Raw genomic sequence first — 23,284 nt, 5'->3', positions numbered from 1 at the left:
CACAAACTCCCATTTCACTACGGGAGCTTGTCCTACGGCCGGAGCACAAGCTCCCATAGGGAAATGGGAGTATGCGACCGCACCATGTGCGGTCACATCGTAAAAAGGTATGGGGAACCTCCGGCCCTTGGTCGGGTGGTTCGCACATCGATACGGTGTCAGGTAGACGCAAGTCCGTCCAACATAGTAAAAATGCCCCATAGTGAGGAAAGCATTACAGAAAAATATTTCAATGCAGTTTCCAAGGTGGGGGTGTCATCAGAGAAAATGGGAGAACATGGTGGAAATGGAAACAGCTGCAGGGAATATTTAGAATGGATTAAGCAAGTAATTGCCACACCATTTTGTGTTTCTATGCAGCTCTTTCTACCACATTTTGATAACATTTATCTTAGCTCCTCCAAACATCACTCACTGGAATTCAATTTGTAAATTGAAAGGTTCAAGGAGAGAGTGAGCTCTAATGGGATTGAAATAAGTCACTGGCAGCTTACAAACAAAGCTCAGCAGGGAGTGCTCAACTCAAAAGATTCTCACTGGGATACACCTTATCATCAGTGGCAGGGCACAGAGTAACACAGAATTTAATGCACATGGATGCGCACTGCAAAGGGCATCTCAAAATGCAAAAAGTAGCTTGTGTCTTCGAAGAAATCTATCTATATGTGTTCTCTTTTTACTATCCACCATACAAGGGCATGACCCTGCAGAGAACTTCCGCATTTTTAGGTATTTGCAACCAAAGTGAAAGACATTAATCCCCATCTACATATGCAGAGGAAAAGGCAGTACAATAATAGTCCTGTCTGTTATGTAATGATGGTGGAGCCGGGATGACTGACAGCATTTCTAGGCCTTCCCTTTTCATTAAAAATGACAACAACCTGCACTGGAATGGTCACGTGGCCTGTGGGGTCGTATGTGAAGAAGGTGCGACTTTGTTTGTGGGGCCACTTAGCACTTGGTTACAGCTGTAAGCCTGCATATTAATGAGGAGGTTGATAGACAATTTGATATCAGGTTTGTCTAGCCACAGGCAAAAGTCTCCCATACTCATACATTTGGTGGCTTTTTTCTGTAGATGAGAAACTACTTCAGGAAATACGTCCAGGAAGCAGGTGCTATGTTTGGAGGAAGGCAGCAGATCACTGCTATGCGGACAGAACAATTGGGGTTAATAATGCAGCGAGTGATAAGGCACTCAAAAGATGAGGGTATAATGTTGCCACAACTTACCTTCCTCCTTTTTTCCCTCCTCTATTTTTCAGTATGATTTCGCATCCATTTGAGTAGGAAATTATCATCTTTTGCATGGTAACCTCCAGATTGTTGCCCTATCTGTTGTTGGATAAAGAACTCTGTGCACTTTACTACTTCTGGCCACAAGTAAAGTGCATGCTCGCCTCTTTAAACATGGTTGAATTGGCTAAACTATAATTGGCATATATGACTTTCCAGTAAGTCTGTAGTATATGGTACAAAGTGTAAGTGCAATGCCAATAGCAGACTTCAGCACCTATTGTGCCATCTACTACAGGCAGGGCTGGGCTGGTAACAGAAACCAGCCCTGGCACACAGTTCAGCCGGCCCCTGGGGGGAGAGGGGTGCTAGTGGAAAGCACCACTCCCATCTCACTCCTGCCGCTTAAGTTGCAGGGGGCTGATATTGCAGCTATGCTGCAAAACCAGCCCCCAGAAACAAAAATGGCCCCAGGGGTCCAAAAACAGCCCCCTGGCGGCCCACTGGGGGAATGCCCTCTGTCTGCTACAGCCCGGACTACAGTAACAGTGTAAAACATGGCTTCAGGCCTACCAATGTAGCCTGACTGGAGCAGATTAACAACTGCAATTCGACCTGTCATAATAAACCCTTTTGACAGATCTAAACATTCCTTTTAAATACTGATAAGTCACCCATACGTTGGCCTTATAGCCCATAAGGGTAGGGTTCATGGTATTTAAAAGTAGGACATGTAGAAAGATAATGTTAAACATGCCCTTACAGTGAATAGCACCTTAAAGCTATTTTCCCAGTAGCACGGCTGGCTGTTCCATGGAAACACTTGGATGCAATATTAAATCTAATAATGCTATCTTTGGCTAGGAAACACCTACCAATTTCATGCTCGACTCTTTGTATTATTTATCCAAAGCCCAACTCACTAGTGAAGAGGGATTTTTTAATATATATATTAAAGGAAAAGGTACTTTTAGAAAGTTACCTCCCCCCTGTCAAAAGCCTCCAGAAGTTAATTTGTATTAGCCTCCAGCTGCAGCCCTACGAGTGCTCAAGCTATCTGAATGAGGTGTGCAACCTACTTACAAGGCAGAGACGAAAGCCTGGGAGAAGTGAGGTGTTTCTGTCCCTATGTTAGAATGGCAATTTAGGCAGTGCCCAGGAACTTAATTTACTTCAAAGAGGCCTGCACTGTCACAGGCAGATGCCAGGTGACACCTGGATAGACCCCTTCCCTTTTTACCCCAATCCGCCAGGTTCCAATCCCAGTGGGGAGGAGCTGGCCCCAGGATTGGTTTGAAGTGACCACTGAGAACGGGTTGCTAATTTCCCTGGCCAAATTCTGGAGAGGGCACATAAGCAATGCACAAGGGGAGAAGGGTTTCACCATTTTGGACTAAGGCAGAGGGGGCAATGTGGGATTGTTTACATTAGCTTCACACTGGAAATGCTAGAAAAGCAGGCGTGGTATACCCTGGGAACTTTTACTCTATTGGTTAGGGAAGAGCCAGGAATTACCTTGACTCACAAGCTGGTGCCAAGCATAAATGAGGCATCCGCAGCACCCTCCTCAAAACACCACTAGACCTGAGAAGATCAGAAGAGGACTGATTGTACTGTTGAAAACCCAAGACGAGTCCTAAAGGACTGAGACTACTCTGTCTTCAAACCAGGACAAAGATGTGGACCCAAGGGTCATAAGGCTGACCTTCAGTTCAATCTACAGGGACATAACAAGGTACCTTTCATGCAACTGCCCAGCCTACAGTTAGTTCCAGCTGAGCCTGGCCTGGAGTCTGCTGATGGTCTCTGCTGGAGTGAGTCCTGGACCCCAAGTGTTGTTCCTGAGGTCCAGGAACCCTTTGCTGGGTCTGGGTGGACTTCTCCTATAATCCCTGAAAACCTGAGGCTTTAAAACCTTTTTCGCCTGAAGACCTCAGGAGGACAGGAGAAACCTGTGTAACCAATACGATCAAGGTGCGTGGCTGCTGACCAGAAGGTTTAGTTTTCTCCCGATTTGAGCTTTTCTGCAGCAGCAAATCAGATTCAGCCAGACCTCACAGGGAACGTATCTGGCCTTGTGAAGCCCTTTTTGGCTACAGTGTGCAGTCTTGCCCCGCTGGAGGAATCAGAGGTCAAAAAAAGTGTCTAATTGTGAACAAAGAAATCTTTTCTGGGTGAATGTACTAGAAGTATTCCACTGGCAAAGGAACTTCCTTGGGCACAATTTTAAATATCTTCCACTCAGAGCTTTCCAACCAAAACCCAACAACTTCACAAGTACACCATCCAATGGCTATTCAACCTCATGAAGCCCTCTTCGGCTACAGCTCTCTCAAGATAAATTATTGCTTTGCATTGTGATATCGCCAGAATGTGGTCATCTGTCTCACAGTATAGTTTATTCATAGATATTACTTAGCCTCACCAACGCCCCTGCGATCTAGATTCAAAGAAACTTGCTTTAAAGTCCTGATACCTTACGTACACATCCCAAATATAGTAATCGTAATCTCATAATTGGTAAGGATAGAATAAGAATGTCTCAATTAATTTTCATAACAATATGTAGGCTACGTAAACTACAAAAGTGATTTTCTCAGTAGGAGCACTACATGTCTTCTGTACATCTCCTTTGAATCAATGCACTCTTATCAAGCATATGTCTTAGATTCTGCACCTCTTCCACTCCTTCCATACCCATATGAACACTGTTCACACATCAGATCTGCAAGTAAAACTAACTACTTCTACAAATTAAATCAGTGTGCATTGAATCCAATCATAAAGTTATGAAACATGAGAAGAGAGGCAGCTGCCTCAAGCTCAACTCGGACAGAAAGAAGTCCACACCCTGGGGCCGTACACCTCTGCTTGGGAAGACTCCTGGTGGCCCGCTGTGTTAGAACACCCCCACACCCATGGACTACACACCATTCCTCGGCATCATACTGGACTCCTCACTCACGATGAACCACCAGATCAATGCAATCTCTTCATCATGTTTCCACACTCTTAGCCTGCTTCAAAAGACCTTCAGATGGATCTCTTCTGAGGCCAGAAAGACAGTCACTCTTGCACTCATCAGCAGCACACTTGACTACGACAACACACTCTAAGCAAGTGTCACCTAGAAACTCCTCAGAAAACTACAGAATGTTCCGAACGCGATAGTCAGACTGGTCTTCAACATCCCATGCTGCAGCCACATCTCTGAACACCAGTGAGAACTCCACTGGCTCCCAGTCAACAAAAGAGTCACGTTCAAGCTCCACACACTCAACTACAAAGCCTTCCACAACACCGGACCAGCATATCTGCATCACCACCTCTCATTCCACGTAGCCATAAGAAACCTCCACTCAGCTGAACTGTCCCTGGCCACCGTCCCTCAGATACACAAGACCACGACCGAAGGAAGATCCTTCTCCTATCTCACCGCCAAAACCTGGAACACCCAGCCTCTCCACCTCAGGCTATCCCTGTCACTGATTCAGTTCAGGAAGGATCTCAAGACATGGCTCTTCGACTGGACCTCAGCACCCATCAGGACCTGCAGCCCCCCTCCCCTTCAAGCCACCCTCCCAGTGCCTTGAGACCCTCATGGGTGAGAAGGCATGCTTAACAAACACTGATTGATTGATACATAATACTATCTTTGCTGGCTGCTGTTCTCAGAAGATGCTTAAAAATGCTCAGGATTTCATAGTGTTATAGCTCTACTTACCATTCAGGGCGAGTTGCTTCACTGTCAACAATAGTGCCAAGTGGAGGGTTCTGCAATTCTCTGTTTGATTCTGCAAAGAATCGGGGTATACATCTTTTTCTGACTACAATCACAGATAATTTTGGACTGAAAAGAAAAAAAGAAATGTTAGCAGTTTACACATCTGGATTATCAAAAAATAAAATAAACAACTTTTTTTATTTGATGGCACACGACATGCTACTACATCAAAGATAATACAGTGGTCAAAGTAACACAAAATAATAAGTGACTTATATTAGCTATTGTATTTCTGATTGAAGCTTGTATCTTCCTACAGATCCATTATCTATAAATAAATATGAATCATTTCAAAATGGACAATGGATGGTGTCAAAACACATCATTCCTTGGAGCAACAATCACTGCTAGAATGAACTATCAGCTCTATACTTGCACCGTCTCTCACTTGTGTCGTTAGGTCTGCCTAATTTCCCCACAGAGTGAATGAAAGAAATTACTTATTTTTCTAGTTACCCTCAACTCACCTTGGATTGGTTTTGCTGACATCCCTGCACTGAGACTGCTACTCAGTTTTGTAGAATGTATTTTTTCCCTTCAACAGATGATGTGAAATTGGTTAAACTTATTTGGATGATTTCAATTTCTATAAAGGCTATGGTGAACTGACACAGGAAATGCTCAAGTGGCGTGGAAGATATTACATTTCATATGTGGTCTGGAGTGTTTATTTATACCCTCCTCATATGACTGTAGAGGGGACACTCTTTGGAGCCTGACGCCGCCGTGAGGGAAACGGCACCAGGCGAAAGCCTCAGCTCACCTCTTACCGGCCACCGCCCGTGGCAGTCCCGGCCAGCGGACTACTGCTCCCAGAAGCCCTAGGGAGGGCGTGACGACTCACCATGCGCCCGGAGGCGCCATAAGACCATTGAACGCCTCCCGCCCCACGGGACGCGCGCGGGCGTCGTCGGGCTGAGCCCGGGCAGAGGGCGGGCCGTCTGTGGCCGTCCGGGGACGACAAGGGACGGGATGGGCAACCCCCCTTGATTGCTGCCACACTACCCCCTGAGTAAGCTATTTTGACTATATATTTTTTAATGTTCAAGATACCAGGATGACGTATGCCTTGTGCTGAGATTAATCAACGAGCCTTGAGTTTATCGCTTGTACCTTTTCCTCTGTTACCATTCGGAGAACTTTAACAATGTCCAAAAAGAAATCCACTATGGACAATTATCTTGTCAAAGTTGTAAGTAAAATTAACAATGATCGAAGGAAGTCATTGGGCCTGGAAAGCCCTCCGGCACCACTCCTTATGCAATCTGTTGATAGTACTGTATCGTCTCTGGTCACCCCTTGCTTAACTGATGTTCTAGCAGAGGATCTACCGGTTGTATTGGCCCCACTCCAGGACGTACCAACTAAGGATTTGCTTGATGTCCCCTCTGATACCTCAACACGGAGTTCTCCAGCTAAGAGAGCTGTAAGGGCCTGCAGAAAGGTACAGACCAAGCGGGGGGGGGGGGGGGGGGAGAGGGGGACTTTCCATAAGAAAAGACCTGAATCTGTACCTAAGAGCCTGGCCCGACATAAGGAGACTATGACTATGTCTAGTAATACTGGAGCTAATATAAACTCAGAACAATATGATTTATTAGCTAACATGATAGAAGCTAAGTTTAAAATGGTTGTTAAGCCTTTAGTAGATAATATAGAACTATTGACAGCTGAAGTGTCCAGATTAGGTGGCCTATTGGGTACCCTTACCTGCAATAATGAGAGCCTTAGGGCGATAGAGAGGGGTGTCTCATCTGGCAGCGTTGTACAGAAGCAGTCTGAGGGAGGGTCTGGTATTCGCGATTCTGGTGGATCAGACTCACTGGGTGGACAGCAAGTAAAAGACAAAGTGGTCCCAGCAGCTACGGTGGTGGGGGGACCAGCACCACGCCCACCCCCAGCCCCAGCCCCTGGTCCAGTTCTACCACCCAGAAGAACTCGTTCTACTAACCTCCCACCAGACTGTGTACCTTATGTTGTTGTCCTCTCTAACGTCCCGCCTCTGGAACCTAACTCTATCTATTCCCCCCAGGAATCACACGACTGACTCAAAAATAAAACTGTGTCTTGGTTAAGCAGGTATTGCGGGTTCCCTACAACTTACTCCGACCAAATACTTACAACCAGAAGGGTATCCTGGATAGGAAATGCCACGAAAACTTGTAGGGGAGGTTGCGTCATTGTCAATTTTAAGCACCCTCAACATGTCGCAACCGTGTTACTCAGAGCAGCCTCTTTAACACCAGGGGAGACCGGTGTACGTGTGCACCCTTTGGGTTATTTTTATAACCATCTCAGTAAGGGGCCTCATTCTATTAACCGTTGTGGGGTCTCCAATGCCAATAACTGTACACCCCCTGAAATCTTAAGTCAAAATAGATATCAGGTCCTGGGTACATCAAGTATTCCAACTTTTGAAATTCCAACTCAGAATAGATATCAGGTTTTGGGTACACCAAGTATACTGGATCTAAATGACTGACTGCCTAAGGGTGGTAGGCCTTGTCCGTGTTTAACGGTAAATAACCAGGCTGTTAACTTCACCGGAACAAGTTTAGAACCTGAGCAGCCACGAACAGCGAATTGTGACATGCATTTTTGTAACAGGGTTGAACCTGCATTTGTTGTAAAGAGTTTGGCGAATGTTCAGTCTTTTGAATGTATTAAGGTTACTAATGTTGGACCAGCTGTGGCTGTACCCCGTCCAGATGCCGACAATCATGGTAATGTTATGAATCAACCTATTAGCTGTTCCATTGAGGGTACAACTATTATTAGCTGGAACATAGCCGGTTGGGCTTCTAAAGGTGAAAGGCTGGGTTGGTTGGACTTGATCAGGTCATACGATATATTATGCTTCCAAGAAACTTGGTGTACCACTAAACCTAGCTTAGATGGCTATGTGTGTTATAGCTTAGAGGCTTTGGAGTCACGGTATGGTCGGGCAAAGGGTGGCTTGCTCCTACTATTATCTGTGGACTTATTGTTGACTGTTGTTAAACACATAACTGTAGGAAGTCATTCCCAAATTTTATGGGTACATCAAAAAGAAGGCTTAGATCTGCTTTTGATTAATTTTTATAACAACATTTTTGATAACGTACGGCACAAGGTTATCGAGGAATTGGGCAATACTCTCATGAAGCTTGTAAATGAAGACAAATGTATTTTTACCTATATCTGGTTAGGTGATTTTAATTCACCAACCTGTCCACTATCGTCCACTAGGGCATGTGGGATGTTAAATAATAGTGGCGAAAATACATATCACTTCCCACACAATACCTATGGGGCGGCCATTAACAATATTATGGCGACCTTTGATTTAGAGCTACTAGAGCCAGTGTTGAACAATAGTGGCCACATCATACCTACTTTTACCGGAAGGAACTCTAATTCTAATATAGACCATATCATGGTCTCTTCAAACATCATACCACATTGTAGTACCCTGGTAATTGAGGATTCTAGTTTAAGCGACCATAATTGCATTGTATTGAGAATTGAATTCTTTCAGTGCAGAAGTCAGGATGTGCTAAGAACCCTAGTTAGCATTGAGCCGCACAGATCTAATGGGATAAGGTTGAGATGGAGAGGCGAAAAATCCAGTGCAGACTTACCTGTAATTATTTCTAAATCTTTGACAGACATTGAGGGTATTTTGTCAGCAGGTAGTGTGCCTGTTGTCATTATAAATAATTTTGTTAATATCAGTAAAATTATTAATACCATATTTACAGGACGCAGAACAAATAACACCACACGCAATAAGGGCTGGTTTGATCATGTATGTACAGCACTCCATGTACAACTCAAACGTGCCTTATCATTAAGACCGAGGGATCAAAATGAAGTTTCACTCCTGAGAAAGGATTATAAAATGGCACTTTCTAAAAGGAAGAGGGAGCTGCAACAGGAAGCATGGGATAATCTATCCCGTGCTGCAGAAACCTCAGATAGCTGCCTGTTTTGGTCAATGGTTAATTCACCCTTTCTAAAGGACGACAAAGCCCCACACCTTGTATCTAATGTCAGCAGTGAGGCTTGGGTGTCTCATTTCTCGGCTATATTTAATGCTAATGGCTCTATTGTGGAAGAACTAAGCCATTGGCCTATACCCCATTGGATATCTCATTGGGAGAAGTTGAAAGTAGTATTGGGGCCAGCAAGGGGGGCAAGGCACAAGGGCCTGATGGAGTCCCCATCGATGTGTATAGGGCCATTCCGCAAATGTGGGGACCTATCCTCACTCTGGTTCTTAACGCGGCTGTGGTAACTATGATTCCGCCTACCTGGGCAGACTCTATTATTGTCCCTATTTATAAAAAGGGGGACAGGTCTGCAGCAAGTAACTACCGCCCGATCAGTCTGTTAGACTCGTCGATGAAAGTTATGAGCAGAGTGTTACTGTCCAGGCTGGAAGCTTGGGCTGAGGATGAAGGGATCCTCGCAAGCTCACAGTATGGCTTTAGAAAGGGCCGAGGGACACTGGATCTGTGCCTGAATCTAGAACTCCTAATTGGCAAGTACACTACGGCAAAGCAGGGTACTTTGTACCTCTGCTTTGCCGACTTGAGTAGAGCATTTGACCTAGTAGACCATTCAATCCTGTGGCCAGTCTTATTAGAAATGGGTGCACCGGAACCCATTATCTTTTTCTTAGCTAGACTTTATGAAAAGATGCAAACGTGTGTGCGCTACGGGGTAAACGGAGAGTGCACCCCAAATTTTAACGTAAAACGTGGTATTCGGCAGGGCTGCGTTCTTGCCCCCCTGTTGTTTACCCTTTTTGTTAACGCCATGGATGCTGTTCTGGAAAAAAGTCCAAGCAGATGTCCCACGGGTCAACGGATCAGGCGTGCCAGTACTGCTTTACGCAGATGACGCTGTGCTTCTCTCGAGGACCCCTATAGGTCTACAACGCCTGATGGATAAGTTCTCTCATTTTATTAGGGAAAGAAAGTTGTTGAATAATAAGAGTAAAACTCTTGTTATGACTTGTGGGGCTAAATGTAACAAGAGGAACGCCTTTTTTATTGAAGGGGTAAAAGTGCAGCAGGTGGAAACGGTTTGTTACTTGGGTGTTACCTTTACGCATAATAATAGCTGGTCCCAAGAACTTTCAAATGTTAGGACAAAAATGGAAAAGAGTGCCCACGGTATCTTTAAGTTCGCATCTAAGATCGGCGATAGATGGATTAGAGACATGATGTCAATTTACAAGGCCAGGAGTGTCTCAATTGCATTATACGGTGCCGGGATATGGGGTTACACTAATGTAGATGTCGTGCAAAGAGAAGAAAACAACTTCCTCAAAAAACTTCTTTGCCTACCTACCTCAGCCCCAAACGAATTGACTCATAGAGAACTGGGTGTCGCCTATTTAGGCGACCTCATTTCGTTGAGACCCCTGATGATATGGCGTGCGATTTGGGGGAAGGATGAAACGGCCTTTAATCAAAGCGTAATTAAGGATTGCCTTGATTTAGACAACTATACCAAGATACCCTGGCTTAAGTATGTTCTAGACAGCTTCAGGGATATTTTTGGGATCAATGTACTGGCTGAACCATGTTCTGCAGGGAATATCCCTAAAGTAGACATGAAAAACATCTTTCTGCAGTACAGAGCACAGAAACGTCTGGAAGCTAACTGTCGTCTTACCACAGTCTGTCTTTATAATAAATACATTGAAGGTGATTTACCACAGCTATATTTGAGCATGGTAACTAGACCTGCACATAGGTTTGTCTTAACCAGACTAAGATTCGGTATGGCTCACGTTTTGGTTGCCTTTCCCCAACCTAAGAAGCAACCCGTTGGGCCGTGCCCATGCGATGGGCATTCCAAGCTAAATTACGCCCATGTAGGTTCTGTAAACCAACAGAGCTTGGTTCGGAGTGTATAAAAGGGGGAGAAGGAGAATGAGGAGCACATATGAGCCCATTGACCACAGGTCCGTTCCGCACCTGCTCTTGCTCCATCACTAGTAGTGCCCGCCCACTACCTCAATGCGTTCAGAGGTGCCAGGATAAGAACTGCTCTAAGCTCCTGCAGCGCAGGGAAGGAGAAGGAGGAGCATACGGGGGCCGTTGACCACAGTTTCCAGTGGCACCTGGTCTTTCTCCGTCACCCAGAGTGCCCGCCCTCTAATGGAGGTGCCAGGATAAGACCTGCTCTATGCTTACACAGCGTGGGGAAGGAGAATGAGGAGTACTCTGGGCCATTGACCACAAGCTTCAGCCTCACCTGCTCCTGCTCCATCACCAGGAGTGCCTGTTCACTACCTCAACGCACCTGGAGGCACCAGGACAAGGACTGCTCCGTGCTCCGCAGTGCAGGGAAGGAGAACAAGGAGCACATGGGGCCGTTGACCACAGGTCTCAGTTGCACCTGCTCTTGCTCCAGTGGCATAGCAAGAGGCGTGGGGGGGAGGTTCGCCCCAGGCGACCTCAAGTTTTGCAGGCGGTGGTGGCCTCCCCCCTTGCCTGCAGCTGTCGTGGGGCGGCCGCCGCAGGAGTTGCTAACATCCCCCTTACATACGGCCGCCATGGGTGGCCGATGCAGGGACCGCCATGGGCAGAAAAATGTCTACCTATGCCACTGTCTTGCTCCACCACCAAGAGTGCCCGCCCACTAGAACGCGGTCGGAGGTGCCAGGATAGGAACTGCTCTGTGCTCCTGTAGTATGGGACGTCCCTGGGCCAAGAGCGGGCCGGTCTGTGCCCGGACAAGACAGGGCTAAGCCCCCCTCGCTAACTCCTGTGTTGACTGTGAGTACTAATTTTTCCCTCAAGGATGTCTTTACTTTTGTAGTAGCTCTGGCAGGTCCTGAGGATCTTTCTCACATGCCCAAATATCCTTTTCTGTCCATTTCCTGAGATAAGTAAGCGAAAGGGAAATGTAGACTCTACAGTGGATAAAAGACCCAGAGCCCAGCATATCATTTTAAATTTCCTCGACAATGTAGGTGAAAGGCCAGCTGGTCATATTTGCTTTGAATGCTCCAGTTGCAGAAGAGTGTGCAAATGGCCCTTGTGCATCCTTACCAGCACAGACATCACTTCAATTGGGTGCTGGTCCTAACCACCGACGGTTTCCCGATCTGAGGTTATTGTCTCTTTGCTCTACCACTCTCAGTTGTTGCCCAACCAGTCATTCCATTCACATCTGGTTTTGTAAAGCGAAGAAAGGAACCACTGCCTCTTCCCTGCTACCTTTGTGGAACAAGCAACCAGAAAATAAGTCGAAGAAGCCTGCCCCTTGGAAGTCTGTTGTGGCTTCTTTTGTGGGCCCTCTGTACTCCTCCATGGATATTGCTCGTATAATTTCTGATGCTATGACTGAAGCTGTGTCTTCTCTTGCTAACTACTTGGCTAGATTAGAGGATTGATTAGGAAAGGTAGAACGAGGGTTGACTGATGCTGTTAATTTGCTTGAAGAAAGACTATAAAAAGATAGCGGGTTGTAGTTAAATGTGTAGAGATGGCTGACGCTAGATTTATCCTTCAAACGACACCCTTAACTAGTAGACACTCCTCATAGGTCTCAAACCCTTTAGTAGCATGGTCACCTCCCTCCCCAATCCAAACTGCACTTCGGTATCCACTCCTGCTAATTTCTCAGGCAATGTCAGCTGTGTTGTGCCCCCTTCATACCTACCTTCTTAAGTTGCTCAAGGCTCCTACTTACCTTCAAGCCACAGCTGTAAGCCTACGGTTATCACCCCCCAACTTCCTACCCTGGAGGGGCAGATCCCTGGAGATGGGTCAGCTAACCCCTGCTGTAATTCTTTTATTCAGCATTGCCCCTCTAGAAAGTTGTCCTCTGTTAACGTCTCCCCATCTAAACTGACCCTACAGCTGCCCCTCTACGGCAACACCCTATGTCTGCGTGCTGGTTAATGTTCCCTTACTCAAAAGGAGTAGTGCTGAGACTACTCGAATTTTTAAAAAAGTTGTGCGTTAGCTCATGTGCCACTCTAGCCTTTCATGCTGTTTGCTGTAGAAAGAGGTGATTATGGTACGCAGGGTTGGCTGGATTGGTGTCACTTATAAAGTAGGCTCTGGAGATTGTACTGTAATTAATTTTGGGAACCATTAGTGGGTGGGCCAGATTCTGCTTAATATGAGTCACAACTCTTCATTAAAGTCGGACATTATACTCCGCCCATTAGGTTTCTTTCATCCCTGAGGAGATCAACCTGGTCAAAGGGTAACATGTGTGCCCCCTTATAAGAGTAGAGCCCCTGCCCACCCCTCAGTTGACCATTAACCCAGAAGCCCATCTCACAAATAGATATGCCCCTTAAACTCCGCTTGATGAGCGGGATTGAGTTTTTCCACTAAGACATGCAGTCAGATGGACACTAGCGGGGCTGAGGTCTCTGCGAGGCCTCTTAATTTGCTTGGGATACTTACCTGGAATATGGCCAAGCCTTCAGAACACAGCAGAGCTAAGGGTTGGCTGGCGACTTGTGTGAGTTTAAGCCTGGGTTGTGTAGTAGAGCAAATCCCCTCCTTACCATCCAATGCTTTAGCTGTTCCTTTAACTTTTTCTCAAAACATAAGTGTTTTAATTATTAATATTTACAACTCTCCTTCCTTTGTTGATCCTTTGGAGACTGATTGAAAAATTCTTTTGGAAGGCTTGTTTCAGGCCCAGTATTTTCCCCCCTGAATACTGTCAGCTGGGGATTTTAACATTCATCCCTGCTCACTTTGTGTCCCTGACAAGAAAAAAAAAGCCTGCTATGAGGACACTGACTGGGTCCATTTTGTTCACTCCAGCCATTGTGATAGTTTCAATTTTTGAATATCAGAATACAACCTTTTTAACATCCTGTCTAATTCTGCGTATAACTCCCCAGAGTTGGTGCTGGATTTCAAGGGAAGAGGTTTGAATTCCAGTATTGACTTTATTTAGGGAGTGGCCTGTTTGCTGCCCCTTTTATTTAGATTCAAGACAGACTGGATTGGTCACAGCAATCAAAACCTGCCTAAGGCAGAATTTAGCTGGCCTAAGTTGGGGGAAAAGAATGTTATCCTGTATAAGGAGCCACTTATATCTAAGGAGCAGGGTCGAAGAATTGGCTGGGGCAAGATAGTCCTGGAGGGTTTTCTAAGGGACATGCTTTGATTCCAAATACAAGATGTTGGTGCTAGTCTACAGTTAGACCATTATGACCAAGGGCCATATGAAGGTAAAATGTGTTTTGCGATTCTCAAATTCTGATTTTTAGGGAATAGCAATTAGAAAATCGCAAAACACAATGTAGCTAGGATTAGCAAAATATTTTGCGAATCACACAAATTCCTTATTTGCGAATCGCAAATTGAGATTCGCAAATAAGGAATACCTTGCCATTCATTCCTATGGGCTAGAAGGCCCATAGGAATGAATGGGAAGACAGTCTCAATTTGCGATTCTCAATTAGAGAATCACAAATTGAGAATGCAATTTCAAGGTAGCAAGGGTGTCAATAGAACACCCTTTTGCACTCATGAAATAAACATGTGTGCACATTTGGCGCACATACATGCGCTAAGGGCATGTATGTGCGCCACATGGCACTTTGAAAAATGCAAATAAGTGAATTTTTCAAAGAAATCGCAAATTACCACCAACCTGAAGTTGGTGGTAATTTGCGATTCCTTAAGTCAAAATCGCACAACTTGGGTGCTTCCTACATTGCATTTAAGGAATAGCAATTTGGGATTCCTTAAATGCATTAGCAAAATAACGAATCGCAAATTTTGGGATTCCTTATTTTGCGTGTGGGTTTTTGTGTGCTACATAGCACACTGCCCAAATTGCGATTGCAAACACTGAAATTCTGTGAATTTCAGCATTTGCGATCGCAATTTGGTTTCCTGCATATGGCCCCAAGTCTTTTTAGATTCTTTCTCTAACATTTATAATGAAGTACAGTTGGTATAAAAATGGGATATACAACAACCTTTTTTTAAATTGTCCCCATAGTGAAAAGTTGGCAAAAGCTGTTTGTCACTGTGTGGGCCAAATAACATTTTCAATGAAAGAGATGATTGTGAATGAAGAACAAATTTCATAACCCCGCTTAGGAAAATAGCAGAAGATGTATCCAGTTATTTCTCATTTTATGTTGAACATTTAATTCAATAATGAATGTTCACATTTTTTGACAAATGTAATGGAAAATGAACTTTGCAAAAGTGGAGTTTATGTTGTGTTAACACAAACTGGAATTAAACCCAGTTTGGCTGGCTATTGGCACTCCAGTGGCTGTAGTTAGCATCACAGATTACAGTGTGATTAGCCGCCTTTCCAGCAGACAATACAACTGCTTCTGGGGGCAAGCAGACTGATGTGATGTAAAAATGACCACTTAAGAAAGATAAGTCAATGAAATGGAACAAACACATACAAACCTTTCCTTTCAAGTGGAATCTTAAACGGGGATCTAGGGAACATACATCATTTAGTCCCAGAGCACTCCCATACATTCATCTGTAGCCACAGATTTAGGGAAATTTCGATCCAGCGCAAGGGGAGCGGACTGCTCCCTCATTTTCATATGGGTGTGTCCAAAATGAAATAACTGGCTCATACAAAGGGGGTGCCACTAGGGTCATTTTAAATGAGGGACTCTAGGCAAATTTACAATAAAGGGAGAAAGGAATCTCTGCAAAGGAAGACTAGATTTCAATGTGAAAAGTAACCAGGATTAGGAGTAAAGAATTCTCCAATCACTGGTTGATTCACGCAAAAAATTATGACACCACACCACCACCTCCAACAGAACACTGCTAGACCTGGAAGAACATCCTCAAATAAAAACAATCAGCTGACTGCTGATTGAAGAAGTTGAATGACTCCTGACCAAATCAAAGGACTGGAACTGCTCTGAATTTATAATTTGGCTTGCATTCTGTTGCTCCTAGAGGTATACAAAAGGCAGAAGACATTCCTCCTCTGAAGGAAACTCAGATGGCTAGTAGTGAGTGGACTGTAGTTGATTTAGAGAGACCTGATGGCCCAGAGAAGAGTCATGGTGCCTAGAAGCCTGCCTTGAAGATTCAGGCTATAGGAAAGCCAGGAGTGGATGCTCCAACATCAGAAGCTTTTCGGCTTAGTAGTGTTTTCGACTGGGAAAAGGAAGCTTTCACAATTGGTGGGCATGATTTCGACCTTCAACCTGCGCAGAGATTTCTGCAGTGAAGAAATAAGTTGGCGCTTGGTCTTGTGGCTAAGGCATCTAGCACTTCTGGAGCCCTGACCAGCTACTATGTTCAGCCATGCCTTCACTGGGGGATTATGACAATCAAAAAAAGTGACCAAGTTATCAAACTTTGAGCTTTTGGATCCAGAATTGAAAGGCTTAGTAGCAGCTCAACGATGATGTATCAGACTTGGAAGTACACTTGTTGGCTTCACTATCCTGTCTTGCTGAAACATGGCTGCCATGAGTTATGCAGATTTGTTTATTACTGGGCTGAAAGATATCAATATAGGGTCACCCTATCCAAAATGCATAACCTAATCTCTACACTGAAAATACATTCCATGCAAGGCACCATTACCAAGCTGGTGCAAGGCATGCAACGCACACAAACGTACTCCACTTTAAAGCAAACATCAGTTTCCGGGAAAGGTGTCTACCGCACAGACCAACTCATCAAACAAACTTTGGAAAGGAACCCTCCCTCCTTGCTGATATAACATGACCTATGTGCAAGGAAGATGCCAAGGGGGATATGCTGGCCAATTTGATCACTTACCATCATCTTCAGCCAGTTGAAAGAACCCAACTTTGGAGACATTCATTAATTTGTCTCCTTCGCTTCACTGCACTTTTCTTTAGTTATGAAGTGGATGTTGGGAGAAATATAATTCCACAGCGGATGGCGATAACATCCACCATGAACAATAGAGTTAACAGCTTTCATGGAAGTGGTTGACAGAAAACGTACACAGGTTTCTTGATCTCCATTGGGTCACTATAGTGATTATTGAATCTAGTTTGGAGTGGAGATAGGCATACTGCTGCTGAGTGTGAAGTCATATACTTCGCCTGGTGGGCAACTACTGGTTGGAGTTTAGATGGGTCTTTCCTCAATTTTCAGCTCCCCCTTTAAACATAGTCCAGAATGGGATCTATTTTCACAGACTTCCTAAGCTGCTCCTTAAAATCATAAAGAACGTGTTGTTTTTTAATTGATGTCATTGGTTATGTGAACTCAATTGTATCTGCCTGTTCAATGAGTAGAAGCGGAAATGTCATCTGATAGGGAATCTGTCTCAGGACGTGCTTGCTGACCATCTTGCAGGAGTACACATTTCTGCCATTCCTGACAAGCGTGGTCAGTCTCTTTATTTTCCTCACGCAATATGTCTCACCTTCTTCTTCCTCTTTGCTTATCTCTTCCACTTTCTTCTCACCCATACCCTGGGTCATAAATGAAAATGGTGTGGTGTGGTGTTGGCGAGGGCTACAGTGGCAGAAGGAGGCCTGATGAAGGAATCACAACATGAGGTCTTGATTGTGGAAGACAGCCATCATATACTACGAAGAGGTCAACAGGAACATGCACCATAGGAGTTCGCTAAGGTAACTCCTAGAGCAATATTAGGGCCACTAGTACCTCGAGTAATCCTCCACAAAGTTGCGCTTAGGAGGATCGCATCAGTGGCCAGGGTACTTCTTGAGGGTTTGCACAACTTGTTCATTACTTTGGTTGATAGTCATCACCCCCTGTGGTGCATATTCTTTGTCTTGACCTTGGTTATAATTTGGAATATACTATACAGTCAGTTGAGCAGGGCGCAGGCTGTGTCAGAGGCTATCTCATGATCACTGTTCTCAGCCTCTTACTAAACGTCAAAGAAATTCAACGGTGAATTGCATGAAAATCGACCTGCATTTGCAGTAAAGTGAGAATGGCAATATTACACTGAATGAGGGTGCTGATGGAAGAAGTGACAATGTACTGACAGGGCTGGTGGAATAGCCACTGAAATGCTGAATGGTTGCAACACTGAAAGAGCCATCGACAAGTTGATTGCAGACGAGGCGCCCATCATCACTGGATAAGCAGCTAGGTGTTTGGATGGATTCAACAGAGCATTCATCAGTTGCAAGACTGCCAACCAAGAGACTGCTGAATGTGCCATCGGTGGCAAAGGCAAGGAGGACAGTTGGTTGAAAGGAGCTGATGGACCTGTGGCCGCAGGTGCTAATGGAGAACCGGCAGATGTGAACACAATCGGCACATCAGCAGAAGTATTTACTGACGGTTTCTTCTCGAAATGGAGGAGAAGCCTCTTGTTAAAGATAATTTAGGCAGGAAAGTTGTCAGTGTCTGAGGAGCTACATTTCTGCACTGAGTGCTCTGAAGATTTTACAACATCTTTTCTCGATATGAAATCTTGGGATCATAGAGGTTATGTGTCCAAGTACTTTTTTTGAAAATTCACTAAAGGAACTCTAGATGCTTCTTCTTGTGCCTCCTTCATAGAAGTGCTTTACAATGCGCTTAACACAGTTTCATAGCCTAATAATATGGTATCCACATTAGAGCAGGTAACCTTTTTTTGTCTTGGAGAAATGTCAATTCTCCTTTCACTAACAGGAAAAATCATATAGCATTCATAAATTGGTCCCTTGTTTGGGAAATAGACAGTACATGCACTATTTGTGTGGGTCATCAAAAAATATTTATTGTTCGTTACACAAACCACAGGCCTTGATAATGTATTTCTCCCTCTTTAAAGGTTTGCCTTAGTGTGACAAAAATCAACCCCTGGGCCGAAACAGGAACCCCAGAAACAACTCACTGCCATCGTGTAGATGAAGCTTAGCTTGGTTCCAGGAAAAGAGCAGAGCTCTACCCAGGGACCCCCCTCACTCTTGACCTGGACCCTCACTCTTGACATGGAATACAAATCTAAACTATAGTTCATCTAGGTGCTCAGCACATTCACCACATTGTCTGACATTTGGGCAGTTTCAAATGAGGATAATGTGCTTATAAACAAACAGTACTGATAAATCTAGAAAAGGTTCCCTTATTTTAACGCATATGTACGTATGCACATACAAAGACAATAAAATCTTCAAAAACATTTGATTACTACAAACACCCTCCAGCAGACAATGTGCATGGGGTTTGCATCCACTAAAGATTTAAAAACACCATCATTTGCAAACAATATTTTGACACAGTTTCCAGGTTGGAGGCAAAAAATATTAATGATGCTGAATTGTATACTATAATTCAAATAGGACTTATAATATGACTGCATTAGGTACAGATGGGTTTGCTCTATGGCCAATAAATACTGATGTATGCATGAATCAGTTCCTTTCTAAAGCTACTGGTCCCTTAGCAAACAGTCCAGATACCCAATATACATGTAATGCCATATCAGTAACCACATATAGCATGGGTGAATTCTGCTAGCGATGATTAACTCATTCTACTTTAACTGTTATTAAAGAACACCTGTATAAAATGAGAGAAGATATGGAATCCAATGTTTATCTAATGGATCCCCATCCAGTAAAAAATAAATGATTTGTGTTCACTCTAATACATGCTACTACTAAAGAAGAATAGGCATATTCAGAAAGGGAAGCTGCAGATAGAACTGGGAAAACTGACAAAATAATGCAGTTCACATTTAAAGTTATCAATAATGGCTTTCAGACTCTTTCAAAATTTAGTATACACAATGTCCACCATAATTTCATCAACTCAAAAAACAATTGGGTCTTTTACAAGTACGAGCTCAGATGAGTACAATTAAAGCATTACAAACCTCTAAAGTTAGCAAATTGCCCCGGCAGCTGATACACGGGAGTGCTGCGTTTGATCCTTCCAATTTGACATCAACCCAGAAAAGATTGGCCAAATTCAAGCAATGAGGAAATCGAAAGCAACACATTTTATCGGCAGAAGATCCACACATTACCTGGCTCTTACATGGAATACTCTCCTTGCAAATTACTGCCTTTCATTTCTGAGACTGCCAAAAACATACACGATTGGGATGGTATTGAATAAATACATGATGCCTCCTTTTATCATGAATGGAAATTCCCGTTTGTTGGATAAAAGACTAGCCAACATTCCGAAAGACATCTGGATGCTCCTATCCTCTAGGAAGCTCACTTCTCTAAGATTCCTTCACTCTGCACGGAGATTGTAGCACTATGAAGGCAGGTTTTGCCTGCAAATTGCTGGTCACATGGTTGCATTTCAATCCTAACCCCACACCCCTCAAAATTTGGCCCGAATAAGAACACATAACAGCTGTTGTGGCATGATATCTGGATTCACCTACGTGTTAACTATTCTGAAAACTGTGAGATGTTGTGGTATTACATTGTATCCTCCTTGAAGAACGTTTTTTGAAGTGTTTCATGCGTAAAATTAAGTATTGTAAGTATGTACTTTGATAATTTAAATATGCTTGTTGAAATATTAAAACAGAAAGAGATATCTTAACCATCAGCAGCAGAAACCTTTGCCTTGCAGACAGACCATTTTGCATCTGAAATCCAAATACTCTTGCGGATGCAGTTTCCATCCATTTTCGCTGAACTGTTGCATACTAATTTTTACTCAACAAACCCTAAAGTCTTCTAAAACTCTGCATTTGACTTACTGACTGATTATAAAGTAATTTGTGGACTGAGTCCTTCATTTTTCCGCTCACTGGTTTCAGGTTTCTAGAAAGGATTTGATTTTCAAATACAAAATTGTTATTTGGTTGTGTAATTCTCCTTTTTCTTCTAGTAAAGAAATAAGATAAGCATGAATCCCCAGGCGAGTAGAAATCACATCGGTCTAACTGAACAGCAATGCCATGAAAATATGTTATTTTTCCTCGGAGAAGAAGTATTGAATGCAATAACTTCAAAGTGGACTTTATCATTTTGCAAGTTCCAAACACCTCGAGTGAAACATTGGTTTTGGTTAACGAACTGTTTCTTTTAATACTACCTGTTTGGATGTTCCATTGGAGTTGTCACTAATAGTTGCATTCAATATGAGAGATGTGATTTGATCAATAAGACTACAGTAATCATACTGCACTGCCATGCAGCTCTTGATTCTAAAAGATACAGTATATAATGAGATACTAGCTCCTTTAACACCTGTTCCATCACCTGCTCTGGCAAGACTCAGACCGCTTCTGCAGTCTTGGATTCCCTTGATGCTGCGACCCAATATGAGCGCCCTCAAGTTTTAATGCCAACAACCCAACCCATGATGTCAAGTTCAGCCAGTGTTGTTCTATAAGATGTCCTACAAGCCCAGTCACTGTCATCAATGGCCCTTCTGCCATCAGCAAGTTCAACTCAACATTCTTTGGAAGATCCGCGTCAGCCTTCGGCTACGGGCGAAAGTAACAGGATTGCATCATGATGTACAAGAAACCGTTTCACCCTTTTCAGAAATTACACAAAGAAAAAGTCCACAAATGGACAAATTGTACTTTTTATTTTCAGCCCTAGTATATGGTTGTACACTGAGCCATCAACATTGGATAATAAGCACTTAGTTTTCATTTATCATTGCGAATATAGCCTTGCATTTATCTACAAATAGGAGATGTTATAAATATTGAGGGATAGATTTGTGCTGGCCAGGCACTGTATGTCTCGCTAATGATCTGGGGTTCCAACATTTCAAAAAAATTAAATAAATGATTGCCTCTGGAATATGCAATTCAAATACTACCCTTCTTTGATTCAGGAAACCTAGTTATGTTCTTTTATTCGTCCATACCACAAGATGATTTAGAACAACATTTCTGTGGCACGTTTGACACATCTAATAATGTTGGTTGATTTATCTATTTTCGGTGCTCTTATAAAGCCACGAAGTGTAGCACCTTTATCTGCACAAAGTAGGTGTCATTTTTAACAACTCATCTGAGCTATAGATACCTACTCTGTAGGTTCTTCTGGTTCACATGGAAGCCTCCTGAAAAGGAACACTTCAATATTGCTGGTGTTTAACAGGAGAAACCAGAAATTAACAAAGCATAAAATGAAAGGTGGGAATTAAAGTAGAGTATCTGACCAATCGACTGCTTAGATTGCAGGCCCTAACTTTTACATGAATTTCTTTATTACAAGGACTCTATTTTAAGGCCTAGGAGAATGCTTGGTTTTCTTATATTTAGCATCTGTTCACTAAGCCTTGCTGTAATCATCTGACAGTGTAGAACAAGTTGCATGCACGTGGTGTATACCCTAGTTGAAACAGCTGCCACGGTAAGTAGTAGAAATACACGAGCTTCACCCGTATTGAGACATCTAGTAAAAGGAAATGTTTACCTTTCTCTCCACTTGTAGGGCTTATTTAAAAAAAATATAATTTAATTTTGTAGAAACACACAACCAAAACCACTGTCAGTACAATGTATCTCGCAGGATAACAACAGCATAGCAGTTAAACTACCCGGTATTGCCCTCCAACTCGAAAGTCCCCCCTCACAGACAAAGGGTACACGTCACCCAAGATGTTCAGCCCTGTAGACATAGTTACTCCAGTCCCAACAGGCCATCAGTGAGGCAGACAGCTTTCTCACAGTCTCCATACCTTCTCCCACTTATGGGGGCATCCCCTACCTTCATAAACCTGCCGTTCTCCCGCCCTGCACCAATCCATGTCCATTTGCCATTGCGCCACACTGAGTGGATCAGTCACTCCCCACTTGCAAACCACATTAAGCTTATTCACTGCAAACCCCAAGGTGGGATATTTGCTGGGAATCTCTTCCCCACTAACGTTAAATACAATAGTCTTGACTGAGGTTTCTGTGTATAGGCTAGCCCCTTGCTGGAGATTCTCCTTTTCCCCCGTCCAAAAGCCCTCCAACCATGGACAGTCCAAAAGGGTATGCAGAAAACCCTTCTGCAGCCCACATCCCCTACTGGACTTGCTAGATACGCAACTATGCCAGCCAGAAAGGCGCTCTAATGGCCACTTCTCTGGGTGATCCAATCGCCTCTTCCCATTCCTCCTACCCTAGTTCCCCTATACCGGCCTCTTTTAATTTTAATAAGGAGTTAGGGAGATCGCTTTATGTGCATTGGTTCTGTCAACAATTATCCTCTAGTGGCGAGGCATCCTCCAGGGCCTGGTCCATGTGAATAATCAGTGCGTGACGCAGCTGGTGGTACCGAAAAACGTCTGTGGGTGCCATCTCATACCCGTCCCATAATGGCTCCTGGGAGGCCAGAGACACTCCCACTTCCACAGATCT

At 43.8% G+C, this 23,284-nt stretch overlaps 1 protein-coding gene across 1 annotated transcript in view; it reads right to left on the bottom strand.

The window, feature by feature from the left end:
• Window positions 1-23,284, bottom strand: part of PIWIL4 (piwi like RNA-mediated gene silencing 4) — a 413,451-nt gene that overhangs the window by 45,277 nt on the left and 344,890 nt on the right. Inside the window, exon 19 of the mRNA XM_078655965.1 lies at window positions 4,964-5,089. Within this exon, the coding sequence (XP_078512091.1) occupies window positions 4,964-5,089 (126 nt within the window). The remainder of the gene's footprint in view (window positions 1-4,963; window positions 5,090-23,284) is intronic.

This window comes from Lissotriton helveticus, chromosome 8, assembly GCF_964261635.1.
Source record: "Lissotriton helveticus chromosome 8, aLisHel1.1, whole genome shotgun sequence".
Classification (NCBI taxonomy): Eukaryota; Metazoa; Chordata; class Amphibia; order Caudata; family Salamandridae; genus Lissotriton; species Lissotriton helveticus.
Note: the sequence above shows the minus strand (reverse complement) of the source record. Positions and strands in the feature narration are given on the sequence as shown.